This window comes from Bos taurus, chromosome 5 (assembly GCF_002263795.3).
Source record: "Bos taurus isolate L1 Dominette 01449 registration number 42190680 breed Hereford chromosome 5, ARS-UCD2.0, whole genome shotgun sequence".
Taxonomy (NCBI): Eukaryota; Metazoa; Chordata; class Mammalia; order Artiodactyla; family Bovidae; genus Bos; species Bos taurus.
The window spans coordinates 43060304-43087122 of NC_037332.1; the positions used below are offsets into that span (position 1 = coordinate 43060304).

Here is a 26819-nt window from a genome sequence, read left to right on the forward strand (position 1 = left end):
GCTGTATATTGTCACCCTGCTTATTTAACTTATATGCAGAGTACATCATGAGAAATGCTGGGCTGAAAGAAGTACAAGCTGGTAACAAGACTGCTGGGAGAAATATCAATAACCTCAGATATGCAGATGACACCACCCTTATGGCAGAAAGTGAAGAACTAAAGAGCCTCTTGATGAAAGTGAAAGAGGAGACTGAAAAAGTAAGACCTACTAATAATTGGTATCTGAAGCGGTGTAGAAGCCATCTGGTGCAATTGAGCCCTTAACCTTTGGGCTCTGACTCTGTCTCCAAGTATATAGTGTCAGAACTGAGTTATTAATAAATTGTAGGACACCAGCTGGTATGGTGGAAAATTGCTTGATGTGGGGAAAAACCCACATACATTTGGTTGTCAGAAGTGAAATTTTTGTATGAAGAATAAAGGAGACACACAGGAAGGAGACTGAACTGAGATTTTCTATTAAAGCTTCAAACCAAGGCTATACCCAAGTTTCCTAGCTTGGAGAAATGAATTCGTCAATCCACAGAAAACAACAACACAGATTCAAAATCTTTAGAAACTTGGGGCAATTTAAAAGCTTTAGAATTGAAGAGAGGCTCACAGCCATTCATTGTAAAAGATAATTACACTTAATACTATCTACAGATTACAATAGTATGTTTCCTATTGCTGCTCTAACAAATTTAGCAGCTTTAAGGGGCCTGGTGGGCTACAGTCCACAGGGTCGCAAAGAGTCAGACTCGACTGAACGACTTCACTTTCACTTTGGCTTCCCTGGTGGCTCAGACGGTACAGTCTGCCTGCGATGCAGGAGACCCAGGTTCGATCCCTGGGTTGGGAAGATTCCCTGGAAAAGGACATGGCAACCCACTCCATTACTTTTGCCTGGAAAGTCCCATGGACGAAGGAGCCTGGTAGGCTAGAGTCCATGGGGTCGCAAAGAGTCAGACATGACTGAGTGACTTCACTCACTTCAAACAATGCAAATTCATTCTCTTCTAGTTCTGCAGGTTAGAAGTTTGAACTCTGATTCACTGTGCTGAAATGGAGGTGTTAGCAGAGCTGTTCCTTCTGAAGGCTCTGGGGAGAATCTGTTTCTTTGCCTTTTCCAGTTTCTAGAGGTTCACCGCATTCCTTGGCTCCTGGCCCCTTCTCAGCATCATTCCAATCTCTTGCTTCCATTGTCACATCTTATGCTACTCCTCAGATCTTCCATCTCTCTCTTATAAAGACCCTGTCCATTCAGATCTACCCAGATAATGCAAATAAACCTTTCATCTCAAGATCCTTTACTTAACTGCATCTGTGAAGTCCCTTTTACTATACAAGGTAACATAAGGTAACAAGGTAAGGTACCATAAATCCATGGAGACTAGGATGTGGACATCTTCACATGCATGTGTGCTAAGTCACTTCAATCGTGTCCAGCTCTTTGTGACCCCATGGACTGTAACCCTTTAGACCCCTCTGTCCATGGCATTCTCCAGGCAAGATACTGGAATGGGTTCCTATGTCCTCATCCAGGGGATCTTCCTGATCCAGGGATGGAACCCACATCGCTTATGTCTCCTGCACGGGCAGGCGGGTTCTTTACCACTAGTGCCACCTGGGAAGTGCTGTGGATATCTTTGGGGGCCATTATTTAGACAATTGCATAAATTTTCTATTCCTTACGCCAGTTAGTCATTCAGAATTCAATCATCAACAGAAGGAACTTTTTAAAAAGGCAAGGGAGTACTTCCCTGGAGATTCAATGGTTAAGACTTCAATGCAGGGAGCGTGGGTTCGATTCCTGGTCGGGGAACTAGGATCCCATGTGTCATGTGACACAGTCAAAAAACACAAGTTAAAAACAAGACAAAAAAACTAAAGAATAAATTCTTTTCTAATATCCCAACTTGAATTATTAGAAAAATCTACTTTTTTCATTTTTTTCAACATTTGCTCTTTCATGACAAAGGCATTTAACATACAAAACACACATGACCAAAGATATTACAAAACACTTCTCTTTCCTTCATGCACACCATTTTCCTGCACTGTTTTCTCCTAGAGTTCCACCACATCCCTCAATACCCGCTGTTCCTAGTCATATCATTAACAGAGCTCCAAAAATTTCAATCCTCCACTTTAATCCTCCCTAAGAAACTGCCTCCTTATTTTTTATAAACTTTATTTTCTCTTAATAATACATTAATATAATACTACATTAACTAATACATTAATAATAATAAAATAATACATCTTTTCTATTTTCCTTTCAACTTTACACTTTATCAAAAGTGTCCAAAGATTCTTGATTCTTCTTTACTCAGTCTTTCATGAAACAATGTCATGAGTAATTCTTTGTATTAATTTTACCTATAATGCCATACCACATTATAAATTTGACCCTCTTGAACATTTTCTCCATTATCTTTCCTTCAAATCTTTTCAAAGCTCTGAATTTTAAAACTGAGGTGGAATTTCCAGAGAAATTCAGAGATAATAAGTGCATAAGTTTAATCATGTCATGTTAATATTGTTGATTTCTGGTCCTTTTGCCTCTATTTTATAAAAACAGTTTCATAATTTCTATCCAACCAATTCTTAAAAGCATGCATTCTTCCATACAATTATTTTTCTCATATTTAATGATTTAATCTCATATTAAACAGATTTTAATCAGAAATGGGGAAGTTGAAGAGTGGACCTTTATGTTCCCAAAGGAAGTCTCTCAGAACCTATTTTCTATTTCAGCAATGCCTACTCCTGGAAAGAAATCCTTAGAAATTAGAAATGTTGATTTACAATACCAAAGCTCAAAATGCTCTTTGGCTTTTCAATTCCTTATTTAGAGTAACTAATACTTTTTAAAATAATTTTTTGATGTGGGCTATTTTAAAAACCTTTATTAAGTTTGTTACAATATAGATTGTAATGCAGAGACATTACTTTGCCAACAAAGGTTCGTCTAGTCAAGGCTAGGGTTTTTCCTGTGGTCATGTATGGATGTGAGAGTTGGACTGTGAAGAAGGCTGAGTGCCGAAGAATCGATGCTTTTGAACTGTGGTGTTGGAGAAGACTCTTGAGAGTCCCTTGGACTGCAAGGAGATCCAACTGGTCCATTCTGAAAGAGATCAGCCCTGGGATATCTTTGGAAGGAATGATGCTAAAGCTGAAACTCCAGTACTTTGGCCACCTCTTGCGAAGAGTTGACTCATTGGAAAAGACTCTGATGCTGAGAGGGATTGGGGACAGGAGGAGAAGGGGACGACAGAGGATGAGATGGCTGGATGGCATCACTGACTCGATGGACATGAGTCTGGGTGAACTCCGGGAGTTGGTGATGGACAGGGAGGCCTGGCGTGTGGCGATTCACGGGGTCGCAAAGAGTCAGACACGACTGAGCGACTGAACTGAACTGAACTGAACTGATGTTTCGGGTTTTTGGTGTGTGGCATGTGAGATCTTAGTTCCTTGATGAGGGATCAAACCCACACCCCTTGCATTGGAAGGTGAAGTCTTAATCACTGGACTGCCAGGGAAATGCCTAGAGTAACTAATTCTCAAACATCAAAAGATGCTTGTTGTGATCTAGCATGCCTGAGCATTCAGTGATACAAACAAGACTTCCTAGCAAGCCAGGGACTGGGAGGGACTAAAAACAATAGTACTGATTAACCAGGATATCTCAATATTCCTCCTGCTGACAGATAACAGGACTCTTTAGTCATTTTGTGAAGCCAATACCAAAGTAGAAAGATAAGCTTTCTTTATAGAAAAGGCTGTAAACATTATATTAAAAAAAAATCACAGATTTTATTAAGTGCCTTTTTCTCAAAGTCTTCAAAAACAGGGTAGAGGCTCCCCTTTGAAATGAAATAAAATGATTTCCAAAGGCCTACAATTGAGCTAGTGTCTCCCAGGCCATCTGATCTCGTGATTCTGAGATCTTCATATTCAAACTTACTCCATTGTTTCAGGTAAAGGAAGACTTGGTTGCACTCAGCATAGTAACTGCACACCTAAAAAAGGACTCTTTTGAAAGATGACTTTAACAGCCATACTTTGTATCATTTCCCTAAGCTGAATCATATTCACAGCCCTCCCTCCAGGCAAAGAGGACATGAAAAGTAGCAGGAGACAGAATCTCAGATCACACACTTGCAACGTGGGTGTGAGAAACCGTTTCCAGGGAGAAGATGACAAACATTCTGATGCACCCGAGATATGCATATAAGCAGGGATCCCATCGGGTATTTGTAAGGCTGGCAAGAGCCTCAGAATTTGGTTCTCAAGGAAATGAGGCAGGTAAGGAATCTCCCCAAATGTCAATGTGTCTTCTTCCCATCTGAACACTTTTGGGCATACTGTATACAGTTTGAACTGTGGCATTTAAAGGGAGGTAGAGAAACATTGCCCCCATGATTTCTGATATACAATCAAGATGGCAGGGGTTCCTTAACTAGCAAAACTGAAGTAGAGGCAGAGCAACGAGGGCTCACTCACCCACCTTCAGTTCGAATGCAAACGCCCCCACAAAGCGTGATCTCGGTATGTCTGCCCCACTCAACAAAGCCTGGATTTTCTTCCAGTGGTTCCCACACCTAGAAGAGCGTGACACTGAGCTAAGCTCAAAATGAAAGCTCGGTAAATGTCAATGGAATAAGAAGGGAGTGAAGATCCAGCAACACAGAGTTTCAATTAAGCAAATCTGGGGGGATGGGGGAAATGGGGGGAATGGGGAGATGGGGGGCGGGATCCTAGACTTCATGGGAATTCTTTCAAAGGCCATGTATATTTGTTTGGAATTATAAATACCATCGATGTAGTTGCATAAACAGTCAAGTGTATTTGCTTGTATTTTTACCAACTGTGCCAACTATTTTCAGATAATTTCCAAGAGTGATCGTGTACGCTATGCTTTTTGTCATCACAAAATTTCTTTTCTTCTCTTCGTGCTTGGTTATTTAAAAATCTATCTCTAGACTGTCCAACAACACATGTGCACGTAACTGCTGTCACTGGTGGTTCCTGTTCCCTGGACTCATCTGCTCCACCCTGCTTGGTCGCATTAGCCTTCCTGAGAAGCCTACCAGTGCTGCTGTTCCTATGACGCTGCTTCAGGACTAGCATGCTTGGAAATGCTGCCAGGACCTAATAAAGCCAATACCGGATGAGCCCAAGCAGATGAACAGACACTCTTCTTTTTCCAAAACTCGGAAGAAGATCCTGTAACTCATTTCACAACTTACTCTCAGGAAATCACTATTAATGTCTGATTAGGTGAAGTCCAATTCCCTGTAATTAGATCCTCAGTGAAGAAAAATCAGCCAGTCACCACAATTTCTTTTCCTTTCCACCCCTCTCCCATCAGCCTGGCTTCATTATTTTGGCAGATTTGAAGAGAGGATCTGAAAAATACATCCTGGGTGGGGGAAGAGTGAACTGCATGTCTTTCTGATTATTACGAAAGCTCGAAGGAAACAGGGTTACCGCCTATTATAATATTGGCATTCTAGAAGTTTCCCAATTTAAATTCCCAATTTAAAAACCCATTTAATTAAAATGTATTATGCACTAAACAGTTATTTTTTTAATTGAATAATTCAAAGAGGATCTATACTTCGCTGCTGCACGTAGGAAAAGAGAAACAGGCTAGCATTTCTATCAAGGCTAGCAATGATTCCTTCAACCTAACCCCTAAATTATACAGTAAAGAGTACATGAATAATAGCTTTACATTCTGTTTTGTTGCAGTCTGTAATGCAGTTATTTTTCTTGGTAAAAGTGCACTGAAGAGATATTGTAATACTTCAGCCCAGTAAAATTAGCTAAATTAATTGTCAAGCTCTTTTCCTAACTAGTAAATTGTTTACTATATATATATATATATATATATATATGTTTGGAGGACAAAAGGTTTATAAAGAAGTGTGTATAACAATGAAAGTGATGACTTACAGTACTATCATAGAATTTTTTAAACTTGAGAAATTAAAAAGACCCTATCAGGCAACCATAAAGTCTCTCTTGGATGTGCCAGTAACTTAACTTTACCTTGGTAGCAGGTGATATTCAAGATTCAAGAAAGTACACATACATAGCCATCAGACTATTGGACTGAACATGATAAACAGTTTGAAAATCACTAAAAATTTTCAGCATGAGTATTCCTAAGGAAATCTGTTTTCTTTTCTTCTGCCACAAGACTAATATTAACGTCCCAGAGAGGAGGGCACCCCTTCAGCTGGGGTCCTGCAGTGATAAAGGCAGGGGTTGAAGCTGCATGGGACCCCAGACAGACAGGTACTGTAAGCAGAAGATAAACTCTCATTGTTAAAAGCTACTGAGATTTTCAGGTTGCTATCCCAGCACAATTTAGCCTCAGCTGACTGAACCGCACAGGTACAGGTTGGGGATCCTAAAATTTCACTAAGTAAACTAGCACTCTCTTAATTTCAAACACAGTTTGCAGGTGCACATCTGAGTATCTTAAATGAATTTCCCGGTACTCTGTCCCCTTCCATTCAGCCATTCAACAACACTGGCAGTAGCCACAGTGTGGCCAGCCCCAGGGCGGTGCCTGTGTGTCGGTTCTCATGAGTTAGCGGTAGGCCTGTGGGCTGAACACTGTTTGCTCCTGTATTCTCATTGACCGATGCCAGGCACACACTCCAGGTGCTCTGTAAATGTTTGTTGTTTGTTTACTGTTGAGATATATTTCAAAATGCATTTGTACAAATGCAGAGGCGATAAAAGGGAAGGAGGACTTCCATGTGTCTGGGGAAATAAAACAGAAGTATCTTTTGAGCAAACACAAAAGGAGTATGGAGTACAAGTTTCTTGGCAGAGGACCCAGCACATACAAAGGCACAAGTTCCTTTGTGTGCCACGTCAGATTATTTTGCCACCAACGGTACAATTAAAGGATGTTATAATTGCAATGTCACTGATAAGATTCCATGGAGTACCTGATGTTATCCGACCTCAGTATGGGCTAGAATCCTGGCTGATGTCAGCAGGTGAATAGCAGAGTGCATAAGAGCCTGGGCCACAGAGGGAGACTGCATAGGTTTGAATCCTGGTTCTGCTACTTGCAGCCGTGTGATATGTGCAAATTGCCTTACTTCTCTGTGTTTCATTCCTTTATGCAGAATACGAAAACTATGAAAACAATGCTTTATATGGATGCTGTGCAGATTTAATGAGATTCAATGTGTAAAGCACCTAAACTGTTTCTGGAACAGAGTAAGCACTATATTAAGGCATTGGCTACTATTGGATAAGGACAGAGGGCCAGATTATCAGGGAAACAGTCACATCTCTGCCTGTGACTCAGTATTTTCCAGCATTTTTATCAATAACTTGCATAAGGAAATTGAAGTCATTTAGATTTACAATTAGAATAACATTTTTCAATAGAAGAAATAACAACTGTATTCCAGAATCAAGATTTAAAATAATCGTAAAAGAATGGAACAAACAGGAAAACAGCAATGGTATGTATTTATATAGATATAAAATTCTTGCACTGAAATTCAGAACATCTTTCTTACAGAGAAATGTTAGAAATGAGGATAGGGAGAGACTTCAAGAGTAGCATGTATAAAATAGATGTGGGTCAAGTAAGTTTGATTAATCATAAGCTCTGTATGAATCGACAGTGTGTTGTTGCTGCCAAAATAATAATAATGCCACATCAGGCCTCATTAACTGAGTTTTAGTCTCTAGATTGAACAATGGGGGCAGAAATGCTTTGCCTTCCTCTGTACAGGCCAGCTCAAAGCAATAGTAGGAACAGCATCACAAGCAGTGAGAACAAGTCTATTCTCCACAGCAATGGCATGTGGAATGGAGGACGCCTTCGGTCTGAGGGTCAAGGACTCGGGTTCAGATCCTTACTCTGCTCCTCCCAGGTAGTATGACCTTAAAGGCTGTTTCTTCTTCTGTAAAATTCAAATAATATGGTCTACCTTCCTTCCAAGACCATAGTGTTAACCAAGATGAAGTTTTTGTGTGTGTGTGGTTAAAACATACATGTATATACATACATATATATATGGGGGCTTCCCAGGTGGCATTAGTGGTAATGAACCTGCCTGCCAATGCAGGAGACATAAAGAGACACGGGTTCAATACCTGGGTCAGGAAGATTCCCTGGAGGAGGACATGGCAACCCACTTCAGTATTCTTGCCTGGAGAATCCCGTGGACAGAGGAGCCTGGTGGGCTACAGTCCATAGCGTTGCAAACAGTTGGACATGACTGAGCGACTAACACTTTACTTTATAAACACACATATATATGTGTGTTATAAATATATACACACACACAATCTGCCTGCAACACGGGAAACCTGGGTTCAATCCCTGGATTAGGAAGATCCCCTGGAGGAGGGCATGGCAACCCACTCCACTATTCTTGCCTGGAGAATCCCCATGGAAGGAGGAGCCTGGTGCGTTACAGTCCATGGGGTCGCAAAGAGTCTGACACAACTGAGTGACTAAGCACATATATACATACATGATAAAATTTGCCATTTTAAGTATACAATTTAGTGGCATTAACTCAATGGACAATGCTGTACAATCATCACCATTATCTATTTCCAAACAGAAGCTCTGTAACCATTAAGCAATGAGTCCCCTTTTCCTCTTCCCCCCAGTCCTTGATAAACTCTAACCTATCCATCTCTACTTATGTGCCTATTCTAGGTATTTCCTTAAATGAATTATGGACAACTAAAGACATTGGACGGAGAAGGCAATGGCACCCCACTCCAGTACTCTTGCATGGAAAATCCCATGGACGGAGGAGCCTGGTGGGCTGCAGTCCATGGGGTCGCAAAGAGTCGGACACGACTAAGCGACTTCACTTTCACTTTTCACTTTCATGCATTGGAGAAGGAAATGGCAACCCACTCCAGTGTTCTTGCCTGGAGAATCCCAGGGATGGGGGAGCCTGGTGGGCTGCCGTCTATGAGGTCTCACAGAGTCGGACACAACTGAAGTGACTTAGCAGTAGCAAGGACATTGGGAAATGGAGTGGCTTGCTTCAGGGGAGGTGACATATACTATCACCAAGTTGTTAGAGAATGGTAAATATTAATACCTTCAAAAAAATGGCCAGGGAGTCACTCTGGGTTGTAATAAATGGCTAGAAGATGTCACCTAGATTTGACACCCTCTACATGTAGGTGTTGCAAGAGGGCATCAGAGGGCAGACACACTAAACCATACTCACAGAAAACTAGTCAGTCTAATCACACTAGGACCACTTGTCTAACTCAATGAAACTAAGCCGTGCCCGTGGGGCAACCCAAGATGGGTGGGTCATGGTGGAGAGATCTGAGAGAATGTGGTCCACTGGAGAAGGGAATGGCAAACCACTTCAGTATTCTTGCCTTGAGAACCCCAAAAACAGTATGAAAAGGCAAAATAATAGGATACTGAAAGAGGAACTCCCGAGGTCAGTAGGTGCCCAATATGCTACTGGAGATCAGTGGAGAAATAACTCCAGAAAGAATGAAGGGATGGAGCCAAGGCAAAAACAATACCCAGCTGTGGATGTGACTGGTGAGAGAAGCAAGGTCCGATGCTGTAAAGAGCAATATTGCATAGGAACCTAGAATGTCAGGTCCATGAATGAAGGCAAATTGGAAGTGGTCAAACAAGTGATGGCAAGAGTGAATGTTGACATTCTAGGAATCAGCGAACTCAAATGGACTGGAATGGGTGAATTTAACTCAGATGACCATTATATCTACTACTGCGGGCAAGAATCCCTCAGAAGAAATGGAGTAGCCATCATGGTCAACAAAAGAATCCGAAATGCAGTACCTGGATGCAATCACAAAAACGACAGAATGATCTCTGTTCATTCCCAAGGCAAACCATTCAATATCACAGTAATCCAAGTCTATGCCCCAACCAGTAACGCTGAAGAAGCTGAAGTGGAACGGTTCTATGAAGACCTACAAGACCTTTTAGAACTAACACCCCAAAAAGATGTCCTTTTCATTCTAGGGGACTGGAATGCAAAAGTAGGAAGTCAAGAAACACCTGGAGTGACAGGCAAATTTGGCCTTGGAATACAGAAGGAAGCAGGGCAAAGACTAATAGTGTTTTGCCAAGAAAATGCACTGGTCATAAAAAACACCCTCTTCCAACAACACAAGAGAAGCCTCTATACATGGACATCACCTGATGGTCAACACCAAAATCAGATTGATTATATTCTTTGCAGCCAAAGATGGAGAAGCTCTATACAGTCAGCAAAAACAAGACCAGGAGCTGACTGTGGCTCAGACCATGAACTCCTTATTGCCAAATTCAGACTTAAATTGAAGAAAGTAGGGAAAACCACTAGACCATTCAGGTATGACCTAAATCAAATCCCTTATGATTATACAGTGGAAGTGAGAAATAGATTTAAGGGCCTAAATCTGGTAGATAGAGTGCCTGATGAACTACGGAATGAGGTTCATGACATTGTACAGGAGACAGGGATCAAGATCATCCCCATGGGAAAGACATGCAAAAAAGCAAAATGGCTGTCTGAGGAGGCCTTACAAATAGCTGTGAAAAGAAGAGAAGCGAAAAGCAAAGAAGAAAAGGAAAGATATAGGCATCTGAATGCAGAGTTCCAAAGAATAGCAAGAAGAGATAAGAAAGCCTTCTTCAGCTATCAATGCAAAGAAATAGAGGAAAACAACAGAATGATCTAGAAAGACTAGAGATCTCTTCAAGAAAATGAGAGATACCAAGGGAACATTTCATGCAAAGATGGGCTCGATAAAGGACAGAAATGGTATGGACTTAACAGAAGCAGAAGATATTAAGAAGAGATGGCAAGAATACACAGAAGAACTGTACAAAAAAGATCTTCACGACCCAGATAATCACGATGGTGTGATTACTGACCTAGAGCCAGACATCCTGGAATGTGAAGTCAAGTGGGCCTTAGAAAGCATCACTACGAACAAAGTTAGTGGAGGTGATGGAATTCCAATTGAGCTATTTCAAATCCTGAAAGATGACGCTGTGAAAGTGCTGCACTCAATAGGCCAGCAAATTTGGAGAACTCAGCAGTGGCCACAGGACTGGAAAAGGTCAGTTTTCATTCCAATCCCAAAGAAAGGCAATGCTAAACAATGCTCAAACTACCGCACAATTGCACTCATCTCACACGCTAGTAAAGTAATGCTCAAAATTCTCCAAGCCAGGCTTCAGCAATATGTGAACTGTGAACTTCCTGATGTTCAAGCTGGTTTTAGAAAAGGCAAAGGAACCAGAAATCAAATTGCCAACATCTGCTGGATCATGGAAAAAGCAAGAGAGTTCCAGGAAAACATCTACTTCTGCTTTATTGACTATGCCAAAGCCTTTGACTGTGTGGATCACAATAAACTGTGGAAAATTCTGAAAGAGATGGGAATACCAGACCACCTGATCTGCCTCTTGAGAAATTTGTATGCAGGTCAGGAAGCAACAGTTAGAACTGGACATGGAACAACAGACTGGTTCCAAATAGGAAAAGGAGTACGTCAAGGCTGTATATTGTCACCCTGCTTATTTAACTTATATGCAGAATATAATGCTGGAATTATATTCCAGAGGAATGCTGGACTGGAAGAAACACAAGCTGGAATCAAGATTGCCGGGAGAAATATGAATAACCTCAGATATGCAGATGACACCACCCTTATGGCAGAAAGTGAAGAGGAACTGAAGAATTGACTCATTGGAAAAGACTCTGATGCTGGGAGGGATTGGGGGCAGGAGGAGAAGGGGACGACAGAGGATGAGATACCTGGATGGCATCAGTGACTCGATGGACTTGAGTCTGAGTGAACTCTGGGAGTTGGTGATGGACAGGGAGGCCTGGCGTGCTGCGATTCATGGGCTCGCAAAGAGTCGGACATGACTGAGTGACTGAAATGAACTGAACTGAACTGAACATCAGTTCAGTTGCTCAGTCATGTTCAACTCTTTGTGAGCCCATGGACTGCAGCATGCCAGGCTTTCTTGTCCATCACCAATTCCAGAGCTTACTCAAACTCATGTCCATTGAGTCGGTGAGGCCATCCAACCATCTCATCCTCTGTCGTCCCCTTCTCCCCGCCTTCAATCTTTCCCAGCATCAGGGTCTTTTCAAATGAGTCAGCTCTTTGCATCAGGTGGCCAAAGTATTGGAGTTTCAGCTTCAGCATCAGTCCTTCTAATTCAGGACTGATTTCCTTTAGAATGGACTGGTTGGATCTCCTTGCAGTCCAAGAGACTCAAGAGTCTTCTCCAACACCACAGTTCAAAAGCATCAATTCTTTGGCGCTCAGCTTTCTTCACAGTCCAACTCTCACGTCCATACATGACCACTGGAAAAACCATAGCCTTGACTAGATGGACCTTTGTTGGCAAAGTAATGTCTCTGCTTTTAATATGCTGTCTAGGTTGGTCATAGCTGTTCTTCCAAGGAGAAAGTGCCTTTTAATTTCATGGGTGCAGGCACCATCTGAACTGATTTTGGAGCCCCCAAATAAGGTCTCTCACTGTTTCCGCTGTTTCCCTATCTATTTGTCATGAAGTAATGGGACTGGATGCCATGATCTTTGTTTTCTGAATGTTGAGTTTTAAGCCAACTTTTTCACTCTCCTCTTTCACTTTCATCAAGAGGCTCTTCAGTTCCTCTTCGCTTTCTGCTATAAGGGTGGTGTCATCTGCATATCTGAGGTTATTGATATTTCTCCTGATAATCTTGATTCCAGCTTGTGCTTCATCCAGCCCAGCATTTTGGCATATAAATTAAATAAGCAGGGTGACAATATACAGCCTTCACATACTCCTTTCCCAATTGGAACCAATCTGTTTCTCCATGTCCAGTTCTAACTGTTGCTTCTTGACCTGCATACAGATTTCTCAGGAGGCAGGTCAGGTGATCTGGTATTCCCATCTCTTGAAGAATTTTCCACCATTTGTTGTGATCCACACATTCAAAGGCTTTGGCATAGTCAATAAAGCAGAAGTAGATGTTTTTCTGGAACTCTCTTGCTTTTTTGAAGATCCAGTGGATGTTGGCAGTTTGATCTCTGGTTCCTCTGCCTTTTCTAAATACACCTTGAACATATGGAAGTTCATGGTTCACATACTGTTGAAGCCTGGCTTGGAGAATTTTGAGCATTACTTTACTAGCGTGTGAGATGAGTGCAATTGTGCAGAAGTTTGAGCATTCTTTGGCATTGCCTTTCTTTGGGATTGGAATGAAAACTGACCTTTTCCAGTCTTGTGCCCACTGCTGAGTCTTCCAGATTTGCTGGCATATAGAGTGCAGCACTTTCACAGCATCATCTTTTAGGATTTGAAATAGCTCAACTGGAATTCCATCACCTCCACTAGCTTTGTTCTAAGTGATACTTCCTAAGGCCCACTTGACTTCACATTCCAGGATGTCTTGCTCTAGGTGAGTGATCATACCATCATAGTTATCTGGCTCATAAAGATCTTTTTTGTTAAGTTCTTCTGTGTATTCTTGCCACCTCTTCTTAAGATCTTCTGCTTCTGTTAGTAAGAGGCTTATTCTGCCCCCATTTTGTCCAGGATGAAACTGAGGCAAGAGCTCTTCAGTAAGTAGCCCAAGGTCATCCGCCGAGTCACGAAGAGAGCTATGGATAGAACTCAAGTCTCCTGACGCACAGCCCTGCCCTGCATTCCACCCTCTGACGGCACTGCACTCTGTGACCTACTTGTCCTTTGGTTCCTGTAGTTTTCCTCCCAAATACCCTCAGGGCTTTGTTTAATAGCTGCATAAACTGTCTTAAATGAAAAGTGATTTAATAACATCAAATTCTTGACTTTACTGCCATGATGATAAAAACTGTTAGGAGATGAATTTGCAAGCATTAAGAACACTTTGAATAACCATCAGAAAACAGACTCTCAAATTTATATCCTAAGTAATGTACGGCCATTTGGGTATCAGATTTTGGAAGAACACTGAAATGAATTCCATACATATTCTATAGCATGCTGGAGAAGCCACAGAAATCATTGCTTCTCTTTTAAAAAGTACAGGTTTTGAGACCAAACAGAGCTTTCAATTCTGATGTAATCTCTCTTAATATGGAACCAGACACAAATGTACACAGAAAAGAATACAGATTCATTGCTTTAGTTTTTAAGACTCAAGATGTATCATTGGACTTAATGTCTAAAAAGAAAGCCATATTCCTTAAAAAGAAAACTTTCAAATCAGTCTCTTATTTAATGAAAGATTATAAGAAATATTTTTCAGAGTAAACAGAAAACAAAAGTAAAAAGCTCTATTAAAAATTAAATTTTTGTTAAATAAGTCTGCTGCTGCTACTGCTGCTAAGTCGCTTCAGTCGTCTATGACTCTGTGCGACCCCATAGACAGCAGCCCACTAGGCTCCCCCATCCCTGGGATTCTCCAGGCAAGAACACTGGAGTGGGTTGCCATTTCCTTCTCCAATGCGTGAAAGTGAAAAGTGAAAGTGACGTCACTCAGTCATGTCCGACTCTCAGCGACCCCATGGACTGCAGCCTACCAGGCTCCTCCATCCACGGGATTTTCCAGGCAAGAGTATTGGAGTGGGGTGCCATTGCCAAATAAGTCTAGTATTTAGTAATTCATCCAAAAGTCAATAAAATTTCCCTATAGAATTTATTCAAAATATCCTTTTCCACATTTATATGCACATTTCTCCCCATTTGTACCCTAACGTAACCTAATGGGTCTACCAGTAAAAATAAGTCTATTTCTTTACTAATTTGTCTTATAAAAAAATGAAAGGAAAGCTTAGAAGCCATTGGAACAATTAAATTCAACCATAAATATATTAAAACGAAATCTGGTAGATTCTCTGCCAGTTCAATGGTTAGGACTTGGTTCTTTCACTGTGGGGGCCAAAATTCAATCTTTGATTGGGGAACTAAGATCCTGCAAGACAAGTGGCATTGCCAAAAAAAGAAATCTGGTTTTAGAGCTTCATAAGTCAAAAACAGATGCAAAGACATAGCCCAAATCAACTATAACTGACCAATCATGTTTCACCATATTGGTTATAAATGCATTCAGAGACATATGTATAAGCATGTATTATTAATCTCACATAATAAGAAATCCAGAGGTAGGTGGGCCAGGGCAGGGGCAGCTACTCAACGATGGTGTGGGAAAGCTGGCTTTTTCTATCTTTTTGCTCTACCCTTCATAACGTATGCATGCCCACCTTGATGCATATCACCTCAAAGTTGCAATATGGCTTCTGCACTTCTGCCATCAAGCCACTTCTATCCACTTCTCTGCCAGGACAAAAGTAGTAGAAACAGGAGGGGATGGTGCTTATATTAGGAAAGCAAAAGTCTTCCCAGAGACCCCTAATTGATGTTGCCTCCAATACCCAGGACAGCAAACCAGAGTCGTGCCATGCATCCTGCTCTGAATCTGACTCCCAGTCATGCACAGGTGTATCTCTAAGTCTGTGAGCTCAACTTCCATACAGTCTTATACCCAATATCTCCTTCGCTTCTCCACTAATTCTGCCTTTGCTCAAGCTCTTTTCATCCCTTGTTTAGACTGACTCAATAATTTCCAAATTGTTTAACCTTATATCCTATCTATCTTCCACGCAGTCACAAGACTGGTCTCCCTAAATCACAAACGTGAATGTTGCTCCTCCACTGCATACAGAGTAAAGTCTAAGACCTCAGCATACCATAAAAGCAAAGCATTATCTGATTTACCCTCTTCAAGTTCATCTATCACTTTCCCCCTAAATGTACTTTCCAAGAATATGTAGAGCCTTACATTTCATTCAGTTGTCTATGACATTTCAAATCTTCATGCCTCTGAACATTCATTATTTTACCCGAAATCTCTTTCCTTCAGTTCAGTTCAGTCACTCAGTCTTGTCCAACTCTTTGTGACCCCAGGCACTGCAGCATGCCAGGCCTCTCTGTCCAGCACCAACTTCCAGAGCTTACTCAAACTCATATCCATCGAGTTGATGATGCCATCCAATCATCTTATCCGCTGTCATCCCCTTCTCCCACCTTCAATCTTTCCCAGCATCAGGGTCTTTTCAAATGAGTCAGTTCTTCACATCAGGTGGCCAAAGAATTAGAGTTTCAGCTTCAGCATCAGTCCTTCCAGTGAATATTCAGGACTGATTTCCTTTAGGAATATTCAGGACCGATTTCCTTAGCCTTCATTTATCTGGAAAATTCCTACTCATTTTTTAAGAAAATACAATTCAGAAAATACTCATTTTTTAAGAAAATACAATTCAGAAAATACTCATTTTTTAAGAAAATACACTTCAGACTTTCCTCTATGAAGGCTTTTCTCTCTCTACTCCTTTTCTCCATTCGAGTGGGTCCAAGCACTATACTAGTGTGTGTGTGTAATGATGGCACTTAGCACTGAATATATTACATTTCAATTGTTTGTTTACATGTTGGTCTTTCATAGTACTCAGTGAGTTCCCTGAAGACATAAACTGTCTTATTATCTTTGATTACCATCACCTGGTGTAAAGCTAGTCATTAATAAATACTTGAATAAAAGAGTAATAGGGTATGTGTGCTCAGGTGCTCAGTCGTGTCCAACTCTTTTCGATCCCATGGACTGTAGCCCACTGAATTCCTCAGTCCATGGAATTTTCCAGGCAAGAATATTGGAGTGGGTTGGCATTTCCTCCTCCAGGGGATCTTCCTGACCCAGGGATAGAACCCTTATCTCCTGCAAGTCTCCTACATTGGCATGCAGATTCTTTACCACTGAGCCACAGGGGTAGTTCTAATTCCTAGTTTTTTAAGGAATCTCCATACTGTTCTCCATAGTGGCTGTATCAATTTACATTCCCATCAACAGTGCAAGAGGGTTTCTGTTTCTCCACAAACTCTCCAATATTTATTGCTTATAGATTTTTAAATGATGGCCATTCTGACCGGAGTGAGGTCACTCACGCATTACAATACCTCATTGTAATTTTGATTTGCATTTCTCTAGTAATGAGCAATGTTGAGCATCTTTTCACGTGTTTGTCATCTATGATAGAAACCAATACAATATTGTAAACCAATTATCCGCCAATAAAGAAAAAAATTTTTTTAAACAGTAAAAGACTAAAATGGTGGTAATTCAATGGATGAAATCCAGGATGCTGGCAAGGGTAATACCATGATAGAAGAGTGATTAGCTATTTTGTGGCAGGAAGATTTTGGACTCCCTAAAACAATATTGTTTATTTCAAGGGAAGGAGGTAGGTATTCACATAAGTGATTCTTCCAAATAATTGAGGTTTAACCTTTTAAGTTGAATAAAAACCAATACAAATATTAAAATATAATTGGTAACATCTTTCTAAAAATGCATTACACATTTCCTTACCTATTAAATAGAGTATATTGAACCAAATTTAACTTTTTTGATGACTCAGTGTCATAATTATGAAACTCAATTACTATTGAGGTAGGACTCTTTGCTCCTCCACTTAATGGCTCCAGACTGTTAACCATTTGGTTCTTTGATAATTTTCTTTCTCTTTCACCATTAGGATTTGATCCATCATTTTAAGCTATTGCAATTGTACACACCTTCAGAATCAGGGAATTACAAAATCATAAAACTTGAGAACTTAGAGGACTCTTAGAGATCATTTAATCTATGAAATTTTGTAGGTAAGAAAACTAAGCCCTAAGTAAGTGAGCATTCCTTTTCTATGACTTTCATACTGTACTCTAAAGAGCTTTCTATTCAACTTTAGCTCAGACCATTATGTTCATCTTTGTCTAAAATGCTAAGGACAAATTTAATTTGGAAAATATATATCATAGGACAAACATACTCTGGGTGAACTTAAAAATTAGGATATATCTGTTCAGGATGAGAAGTACAACATATTTATCTTATTTCACAATAAAATTCTCTCCTTTGAGTTATTTTTGTATGTTCCATCACTTTGCTCATTAATCAAATTTCTGTTATGTATTCATTCAAGATCTCACTCAGCATCTAATCAGTGAATAATTAGGCTATGCTCTGATTAGTTGTTTCCACCATTAATGTTAGAAATTTACTGGGCAAGGAAAGAAAAGCATATACGTATACTAAGTACTCATTCTTGTGCAGATATGATCATTACCAAAATAAACAAATAAAAAGTAAAATCCTGAAGATAGAACATGTCTATCTTTGTCTCATCTTATAGATAAGAAAATCAAGAGCAAGAAGTTCCACAATTTACCCTAGGTCACATAGTTATTAAGCGGTAGAGAAGAAATGTAAACCAGACACCTAAGGCCACATGGTTGCTGCATTAAGGAAGTCATAACCTATCCAAGGAGAAAGATACATATTCAGCCAACTCTCTAACAGTGTGATAAAAGCAATCACACCCCTGTAGGAACTCAGAAGAGGGAGGGCCTGATTATACCTGAAAAGGTGAGAGAAGTTTACACAGTGGCCTTTGAGGCAAGTTTTAATAGTAACAAAAATAATAATGGCAAACACTTTCATAGGAATTACTCAGGGTTAGGCATGTACCATCTCACTGATAACCTCACAATAACCTTATCATTTCTCCCTTCTACAAAGGGAATGGGGCACACATAGGTCAGAGTAACACACCACATGTTAGAAAGTGGCTAGTTTCAGCCTTCCTACCACTGTAGCATGCTAATTCCTACAAAAGGGAAAAGATGAAGGAAGGGGAGAGAGACAGCAAAGGCATGAATGTGTGTGTGAAACAGGGCATACTCTGAGGACTGGCCTAGGTGGAATGAATGTGTAAACCTTTAAATCAGGTCAAGTCACCACTCCCCATCACTGGCTACTCACCGAGTTTAAGAGAAATGTAAACCCTGCCTATTCTCTCCAGAATCAACACTCACCACTTTCCTTCTCCCTAACAGCTTCTCTGTCGTGGGGGCCTTTTGGGTCCTAAAACTCACCAAACTTTCTTGCCTCAGAACCTCTGCATATAGTGGTGTCTCATTCTGAAATACCGTTCCCCTTGTTTTTTGCCTACCTAACTCTTGACCATCTTCTGGTCTCCACCTAATTACGATTTATGCATACAGGCCTTTGAAATTCCCCACCTTGTTATAATGTCTCATAGCAGCACCCCCAGCTTTTCCTTCATGGTGTTTACTCCACTTTGTAATTATCTATCTAATGTGATGATAGGGTATAAGCTCCATGAAGGCATGGATCATGTCTGTTTTTCTTTTTCCAGCTTATAGACAGGGGAGTAAACAGCAGAAGTTGAACCTGGAATCAGAAGGGCATAGCCTTCATCCAATGAACAATAAGAAGGCAGAAAAATTTAATCAAGGACTGTGATAAAATCAAAGAAGACTTAAGTGAAGTACAACAAAACTTAGCCTAGTGTAGATGATTGATGAAAGAAAGGCCAGGCCTGAAAGACCAGTTGCGAGGCACCTCAACAATCTAGATGAGAAACAGTGAGGGCCTCAACTGAGGGAATGAATTCAAGGCTTCACAGGTGAAGTGGCTGGATCTGTTCATTTGACAACTGTGTGTGTGTGTGTGTGTGCATGTGGGTGTGGGGGTGCACACACATGCATGTGTAAGCCTGCTCTGTGCCCTCTGTGAACTAATATCCACTTAGGACAAAGAAATTAAGTATTAAAAAGTAAACCTGTATAGAAAAATACAATGCTTTCCTTAAGAGGAAAAGTTCAAAAACTAAGGACAGATCACTCTTCCTTGTCTTTAGATCCAAAGGGAATTAAGGAATGAGTAGCCATTTTCCAGGGACACGGCCTCGTCAAGGGGAAGCTGCGGAAGGCAAAGATGAGGGAGGAAAATTGTATGGAAAGACTAAGACTCAGAGACGTTTTTGAGCAACTGAATGGAGATTTCAAAACAAAGTTGGTGGGCTTCCCTGGTGGCTCAGTGGTAAAGAATCCACCTGCCAATGCAGGAGACACGGATTCCATTCCTGGTCCGGGAAGATCGCACACACCTTGGAGCAACTAAGCCTGTGTGCCACACTGCTGAGCCTGTGCTCCAGAGCCCAGGCGCCACACCTACTGAAGCCCGAGCTCTTAGAGCCCATGCTCTGCAACAGGAGAAGCCGCTGCAATGAGAAGCCTGCGCACTGCAACTAAAGAGTAGCCCTCACTTGCCGCAACTAGAGAAAAGTCCACGCAGCAACAAAGACCCAGCACAGCCAAAAAAAGAAAAAAACTGTGGTAAGGGGGCATGGAGCCGTGTGGGCTACAGTCCATGGGGTGGCAAAGAGCTGGACATTACTGAGACACTTAGAGAGAGAGAGAGAGAGAGAAGTGGGCATTTCTGGGGTTTTGCTGAGAAAAGATAAGCCAAGGAAAGGCTGCTGCTGCTACTGCTAAGTCGCTTCAGTCGTGTCCGACTCTGTGCGACCCCATAGAAAGAGACAAAAATATATAGGGAAAGTAAGTGTGACCTTGCCTATACCAAAGAGTGTAAAATTTTATGGAGATTATGGAGATTTAATGCTTCAAGGTTGAAGGAGTCATAGAGCCAGAAGGCTGTATGGGAAGATCCTGAAGAGAGGCAGCCAGGGCCTGGTTCCACAAGCCCTGGGCAGGAAGTCACCACACCATGTTGTGGTTCTTGGGTGGCAGAGAAGGAAGGGGTGATTGCATGGGGACCATCCTTCCAGGGCAGGCATGGCTACTGATGGCTGCTCTGGCCACTGCAGATTCCATTCCCGACTGTAACTCACCTAAATAAGCCTTCAACAATGGAAACCTAAGACTCCAATCATCTTTGTCTTAGATTTTTAAAATAACATCCTTTTCTTGAAAACGGAAACTTCTTGGTAACTTTTCTCTCCAATCCTGCATTTGAGTGAAATCTAAAGGTTACTTTAAATATAAAGTTCACCTTATCAAGAGCATCTGGGAGTCTTTACAGTGAGTCTATTTTTATTGCATATTTTGCAGTAGTAAAAAGTGTACTAAGAGTAGATGGCACCAAGGAGCTGCCATTTTTCACACCTCCAACCAGCACTCTTGTTTCCTCTTGCAAATGTCATGATATAAGAGCCAAACTTCAAACTTCTGTTTTCTCGAAGTCACTTAAAATCATGTATGGTGTGCTTCTGAGTTGTGAGAGACCATCCCTACTTCTGTCTATACCCCAAAAGTTTGAAAATGGGACAGTGAGATGATGGATGGGGAATGGGTATCTGTTCTAAAGAAGGAATGATGAACTTAAATGTACCACTACTAAAGTTGATATACTATAATCGATATACTGTGTTGGCCAAAAAGTTCATTCAGGTTTTTCCATTAGATGTTACAGAAAAACCCCAAAACCTTTTTGGCCAACCCAGCATAATGCAGGGTGAGTTCTTTACAGATAATTCTCAGCATGCCAGGGAATGGTCCTGTTTGATCTGGTACCGAGGATATTCGGAGTTCGTGCCCTAGCAGAAGGCAGCCCTATTTGGAGGAGGCAGACTTTAGAAAACTTGGTACCTGAGTGGGGAATGAGGGCAAGTTACCAAGATGACCAGCAGCTGGGTAGCACAGCCCGTGGGAGGGGCCTGCCTGCTTCCTCCTGCAAGCTCAAGGTCATGCACATTCGGAAACCAGCTCCGGGTCCAGGGGGTGGGAGCCTAAAGGGTCACCTGGTGCAGACCGTGGTGGGTTCAGTATCAAACTGTCTTGACTGCTAGTGCCTGTTTCCTGTGGCTGGGCTCCCCGTCTCACTGAAAACCATATCCCCACGTCACCTTTGTATTTCATTTCTCCCCTGTTTTCCTCAGGGAGTGTTCCCTTTTTTCCTTATTTACTATGTGTAGTCAATATTTCCTTCTCCCTTGGCAGTTTTAGTCCATACTCCGTCTCATTTCTCTGTATCCATTCCTATTTCCCTCTCAATTACTCATCTCCTCCCTCCAATTCTTTTTCCAGTCACGGCAAACTTCTTGAAAAAGTAGCCTGCACTTGGTAAAACCTTCACAGGCTCATCTCAGCCCAAGACAAAGTGATTTCAACCCCTTTGCTTTGAGGCAGTACCTAAACTGTGTTCACAAAGATCACTTACACACTCGGAGCTGCCACAGTTGACTTCTAAGCAGTGCATCTTGATTATTCTTTTCCCCTTAAAACACTCGCCCTTCCAAATCTTTTCACTTTCCTCTCAACATCTGGCCACTCTCTCTCCATCTCCTCCCCCTCATACCAATAACACAGAGGATCCCAAGATTCTGTCAACATTTCTCTCCTCACTGCAGTACGCATTCTTTCCCAGTGTGCATTCTTTCTCTTTGCTTCAACCATGGCTTGGGTGCCAACGATTCCCAGATCCGTATAACATTGACCCGGACTTCTTACTCTTGAACTGAAAGTCTGTAATTCTACCTCTTTCTTTTGGATATTTTGAGACTCTCAGATTCAGCACAGTCAGAGCTAGACTATCCTTTTCTCACACTCAGTCAAATGTGATACCTCCCTTTTCCGCATCACTCACATGGCTGCTAAGTTCTGCTGACTGTGATTCTAAATGTCTCTTCTGATGTACCCCTCCATGGGCTACTGCCACTGCCACTACTCTCAAACTGGGATAAGAAGAGGGCTAACAGAAGGAGCTCAGGGAATCAGATGAGCTGGTTTCAAGCTGCATTCTGTTTTTTTCACTTCAAGACTTCCGCTGGAATCTTTAAGACTCAGTTTTCCCACCTGTCAAGCGGGGCCAGTATTTAGAACTATTATAAGAAATTTAGTGATCTAACCAAAATGTTATTCACAGTGATTGGCACAGGTAGCCACTCAGAAACGCTATGTTTTTCACTCAGTACTCTCCTTACTCCCCCGCCAACCCCAATCTCTAAGTAAGTACTGAGCTAAGTACTAAGTACTAAGTAAATCTCTGGGCTAAGTACTGTGCTAAGTACTAGGGATACAAACCCAAAGAAGATATGGTCCATACCATTAACCAGTAGGCAATCTAGTTGGGAAGATGGGCATACAAACAATTCCAGTAGAGGGTTATGGGTGAGAGGATAGAGCAGTGGCTCTCAATCCTGACCATATACTAGAATTCTTAGAATTGATTTTTTAAATGCTAATACCTAGGTTCAACCATCAAAGATTCTAAGTTAATTCATCTGTGATGCATTTTTTTTTTAAAGTTATTCTGGTATAGTTACGACAGTGAGGATTGAGAAAGAGCTCTAGACAGCACACAGAGGTATATCTTGTAGCTGGCACTTTTGGATGTTCTACAAATTGCCCCTTTTCTGTACCTCCTTCCTCTACATGAATTAGGAGACTCTGCCATATCCCTGCCTCAGACGTAGATCCTACCTGCCTGTTCTTGCTTCCAAGTTTAAGAAAGACAGTCTTGGCAGCAGTGTGGAGAATGTCCTGGAGTGGGGCAAAGGGTGGAAGTAGAAGGGCTAGTTAGAAGACTATTGTTGCGTTAATAGTTAGAAGACTATTGTTGTGTTAATAGTTAGAAGACTATTGTGCTCTCAGATTCATGAGAAATAACATGAATCTAAACTAAAACAGTGGCAGAGGGAAGACACAGAAGAGTTAATACAGGATAAAATCAACAGGATGATAAATATAGGTTATAGAGCATAAAGGAGAAAAGTGAGTTAAGAATTACTCAAAGTTTCTAGACTCAGTAAATGAGTAGGCTATAGTGCCATTCACTAAGAGAGGGATTATGGGAGGAAGAGAAAGTCTGACCTAAGTGTGGAACACCCAAATGGAGAGGGACAGCAAAGAGCTGAGAATACTCAACATTTGATGAACAGATTACTATGATTAATCTGGGTGGATACTGGAATAGTCTAGTTCAAGGCACTGTTGCTGTATGCTATAACTTGAGTTCTCTCTAGGTCAAGTAAAGTTTTAATGATGGAAACATTTGAAGATATCTGGCCAGAATAGAAAGGAAAAAGAAAGATAAGATTTGATGCAGCCCAAAATGATGATAAATCTGAACGTTGTTCAGTTTGTGATCATTAATTACAAATGATTTGGGAGAACACTCCTAGTAAACAGTCCTCCTACCTAAAGGCATTTTCTTAGTGTATCCAGAGGGTAAACTCTATGATGCATGATACAGGTTCTCACCTTTTTTGGCTAGCAGGTTCTTCACATGCCCCCCATCCTATAGAGTAAGAAAGGGCTACCCTAACTACATGCTAGGAAGAGTCGAGACTATCTCTCTCCACGTTGTATATTTTGTCAAGTGAGCACAATCTATGATTTATTAATATAATTAGCTACCGAGGCTACAAACAACTTTAATATGCACATGTAAATATTTGCTTACCTTTGAAATTGATTAAAATAGCAAGTAAATGGCTGGGAACCAATCTCATCTTTCCAGTACTGTTGCCAATTCATGACACTTTCCAAGTTCTTCTGATTTTCTCTCTTACAGGGAGGAATATAGGAGCACTAACAAAACAGAACACAGAAAGTAAACCTATTATTCTATAGAATATTGAAATATAGGCCGTTTTTAATAGATAGATGGCATTATGCTTATGGTAAATCTAATTTGACCTACTCAATTTTCAATTTAACCAAATTGGAATTGCTAAACTATATTTAAAATTTTGAATTTGGCGCAATTACAGGAAGTATTCCAATAATAAAGATACAGCCAAAAATAACTTTCAGCCATTATACTGCAAAGATACTTTATAAACAATTAATTACAATCTACTAGTGGGTTGAAAGCATAATATGGGCCTGCTGATGAACAAAGGGAGGTAACACAAAAGTTGATTTTTATCCCCAGTCTCCAGCGGACTTTGACATTTTCCTTTTCTACTTTTAACTAACAAAGCAAGCACACAGCTCTCCTCTGATACTGATCTCAGCCGATGAAACTCGTTTTCTTTTCTTACATGTTCTTGAACAGCAAAATCAAAGGGAAAGTTCATCTCAATTACATAATCAACACATTTTGCTAACCGTTGTCCCTTTCTAGCCATGCCTCTGACAAAGTAGTTCTCCGTGAAGGGACTTTATTACTTGAAGCAATATATTCAGCAGAGTTAGAAGACTGCTCTTAACCCTAGATGTTACAATTAACCCTTAGCATTCTAATCCATTTTTTCCATTTCAGTCTTTTATGATGATGATCATGGTGAAGACGATGCCAGTTTACAGCTATTGAATGTTTACTATGCCAGTGAAGTGGAAGTCCCTCAGTCATGTCCAACTGTATATAGTCCATGGAATTCTCCAGGCCAGAATACTGGAGTGGGTGGCCTTTCCCTTCTCCAGGGCATCTTCCCAACCCAGGAATCAAACCCAGGTCTCCCGCATTGCAGGCGGATTCTTTATCAGCCACAAGGGAAGCCCTTACTATGCCAGACATGGTAATAAATGTTTAATGGCCTTACCTCCGATCCTTTTTACAACAATCCTATAATGACCCCCACCTTACAGATGAGGAAACTGAGATTTCCGTCAGTTCTACAACTGGAAATAGAGTCTGGTGACTCATCACATTCCACTCTCAGATGTTGTATCAAGGTGTTCAGTATTAAGGAGCAGAGAAAAAATCCACTAGCTTTATAGTATAATTTGAGTCACATGATTTTAGAGCATCTACTTTCTCAATGTCTTCTGGCCATTTTTGGGTAAAATACAAACATTTTAGCAAACATTTTAGCATGATGTACAAAGCTCTCCATGATCTGGTCCCTGCCCGGTCCTCATTCTCACTCAAGCCTGGGATGCAGTCATACAGAAGCTCTTGTTCCCAAATCTGCCATGTGGAATCCACAGTATCATACTTGTCTGTTTCATGTCAGCCTCTCCAATTTGTTGGCAAGCTGGGACAAGGGTTATTATTTTCTCTTCTGTATCTTTAAACCTAGGACTGCAGCTAGTTAACATGGAAATTTCAAAAATGTTGGTAAAATTAATAGTAACACATGTGGATACATCTTTATTCAAGAAGAGGAAGATATTTTTTTACAGCAGTTAAATATTTTAAAGTATTCAGTTCAGTTCAGTTCAGTCGCTCAGTCACGTCTGACTCTTTGCGACCCCATGAATAGCAGCACGCCAGGCTTCCCTGTCCATCACTAACTCTTGGAGTTCACTCAGACTCACGTCCATCGAGTCAGTGATGCCATCCAGCCATCTCATCCTCTGTCGTCCCCCTTTCCTCCTGCCCCCAATCCCTCCCAGCATCAGAGTCTTTTCCAATGAGTCAACTCTTCGCATCAGGTGGCCAAAGTACTGGAGTTTCAGCTTTAGCATCATTCCTTCCAAAGAAATCCCAGGGCTGATCTCCTTTAGGATGGACCGGTTGGATCTCCTTGCAGTCCAAGGGACTCTCAAGAGTCTTCTCCAACACCACAGTTCAAAAGCATCAATTCTTCTGCGCTCATCTTTCTTTATAGTCTAATTCTCACATCCATACATGACCACTGGGAAAACCATAGCCTTGACTAGACGAACCTTTGTTGGCAAAGTAATGTCTCTGCTTTTCAATATGCTATCTAGGTTGGTCATAACTTTCCTTCCAAGGAGTAAGTGTCTTTTAATTTCATGGCTGCAGTCACCATCTGTAGTGATTTTGGAGCCCCAAAAAATAAAGTCTGACATTGTTTCCACTGTTTCCCCATCTATTTGCCATGAAGTGATGGGTAAGCCAACTTTTTCACTCTCCACTTTCACTTTCATCAAAAGGCTTTTGAGTTCCTCTTCACTTTCTGCCATAAGGGTGGTGTCATCTGCATATCTGAGGTGATTGATATTTCTCCTGGCAATCTTGATTCCAGCTTGTGCTTCTTCTAGCCCAGTGTTTCTCATGATGTACT

General features: G+C 41.1%; 1 protein-coding gene across 3 annotated transcripts in view; it reads right to left on the reverse strand.

Annotated features, from left to right (window-relative positions):
- Window positions 1-26819, reverse strand: part of KCNMB4 (potassium calcium-activated channel subfamily M regulatory beta subunit 4) — a 110088-nt gene that overhangs the window by 49488 nt on the left and 33781 nt on the right. For 2 of the 3 annotated variants that reach the window (XM_059886447.1, NM_001192523.1), the window contains exon 2: window positions 24305-24432. The exons of the other annotated variant lie outside the window; for it this stretch is intronic. In XM_059886447.1, coding sequence (XP_059742430.1) covers window positions 24305-24432 — 128 coding nt within the window. The remainder of the gene's footprint in view (window positions 1-24304; window positions 24433-26819) is intronic. 3 annotated transcript variants of the gene reach the window in all.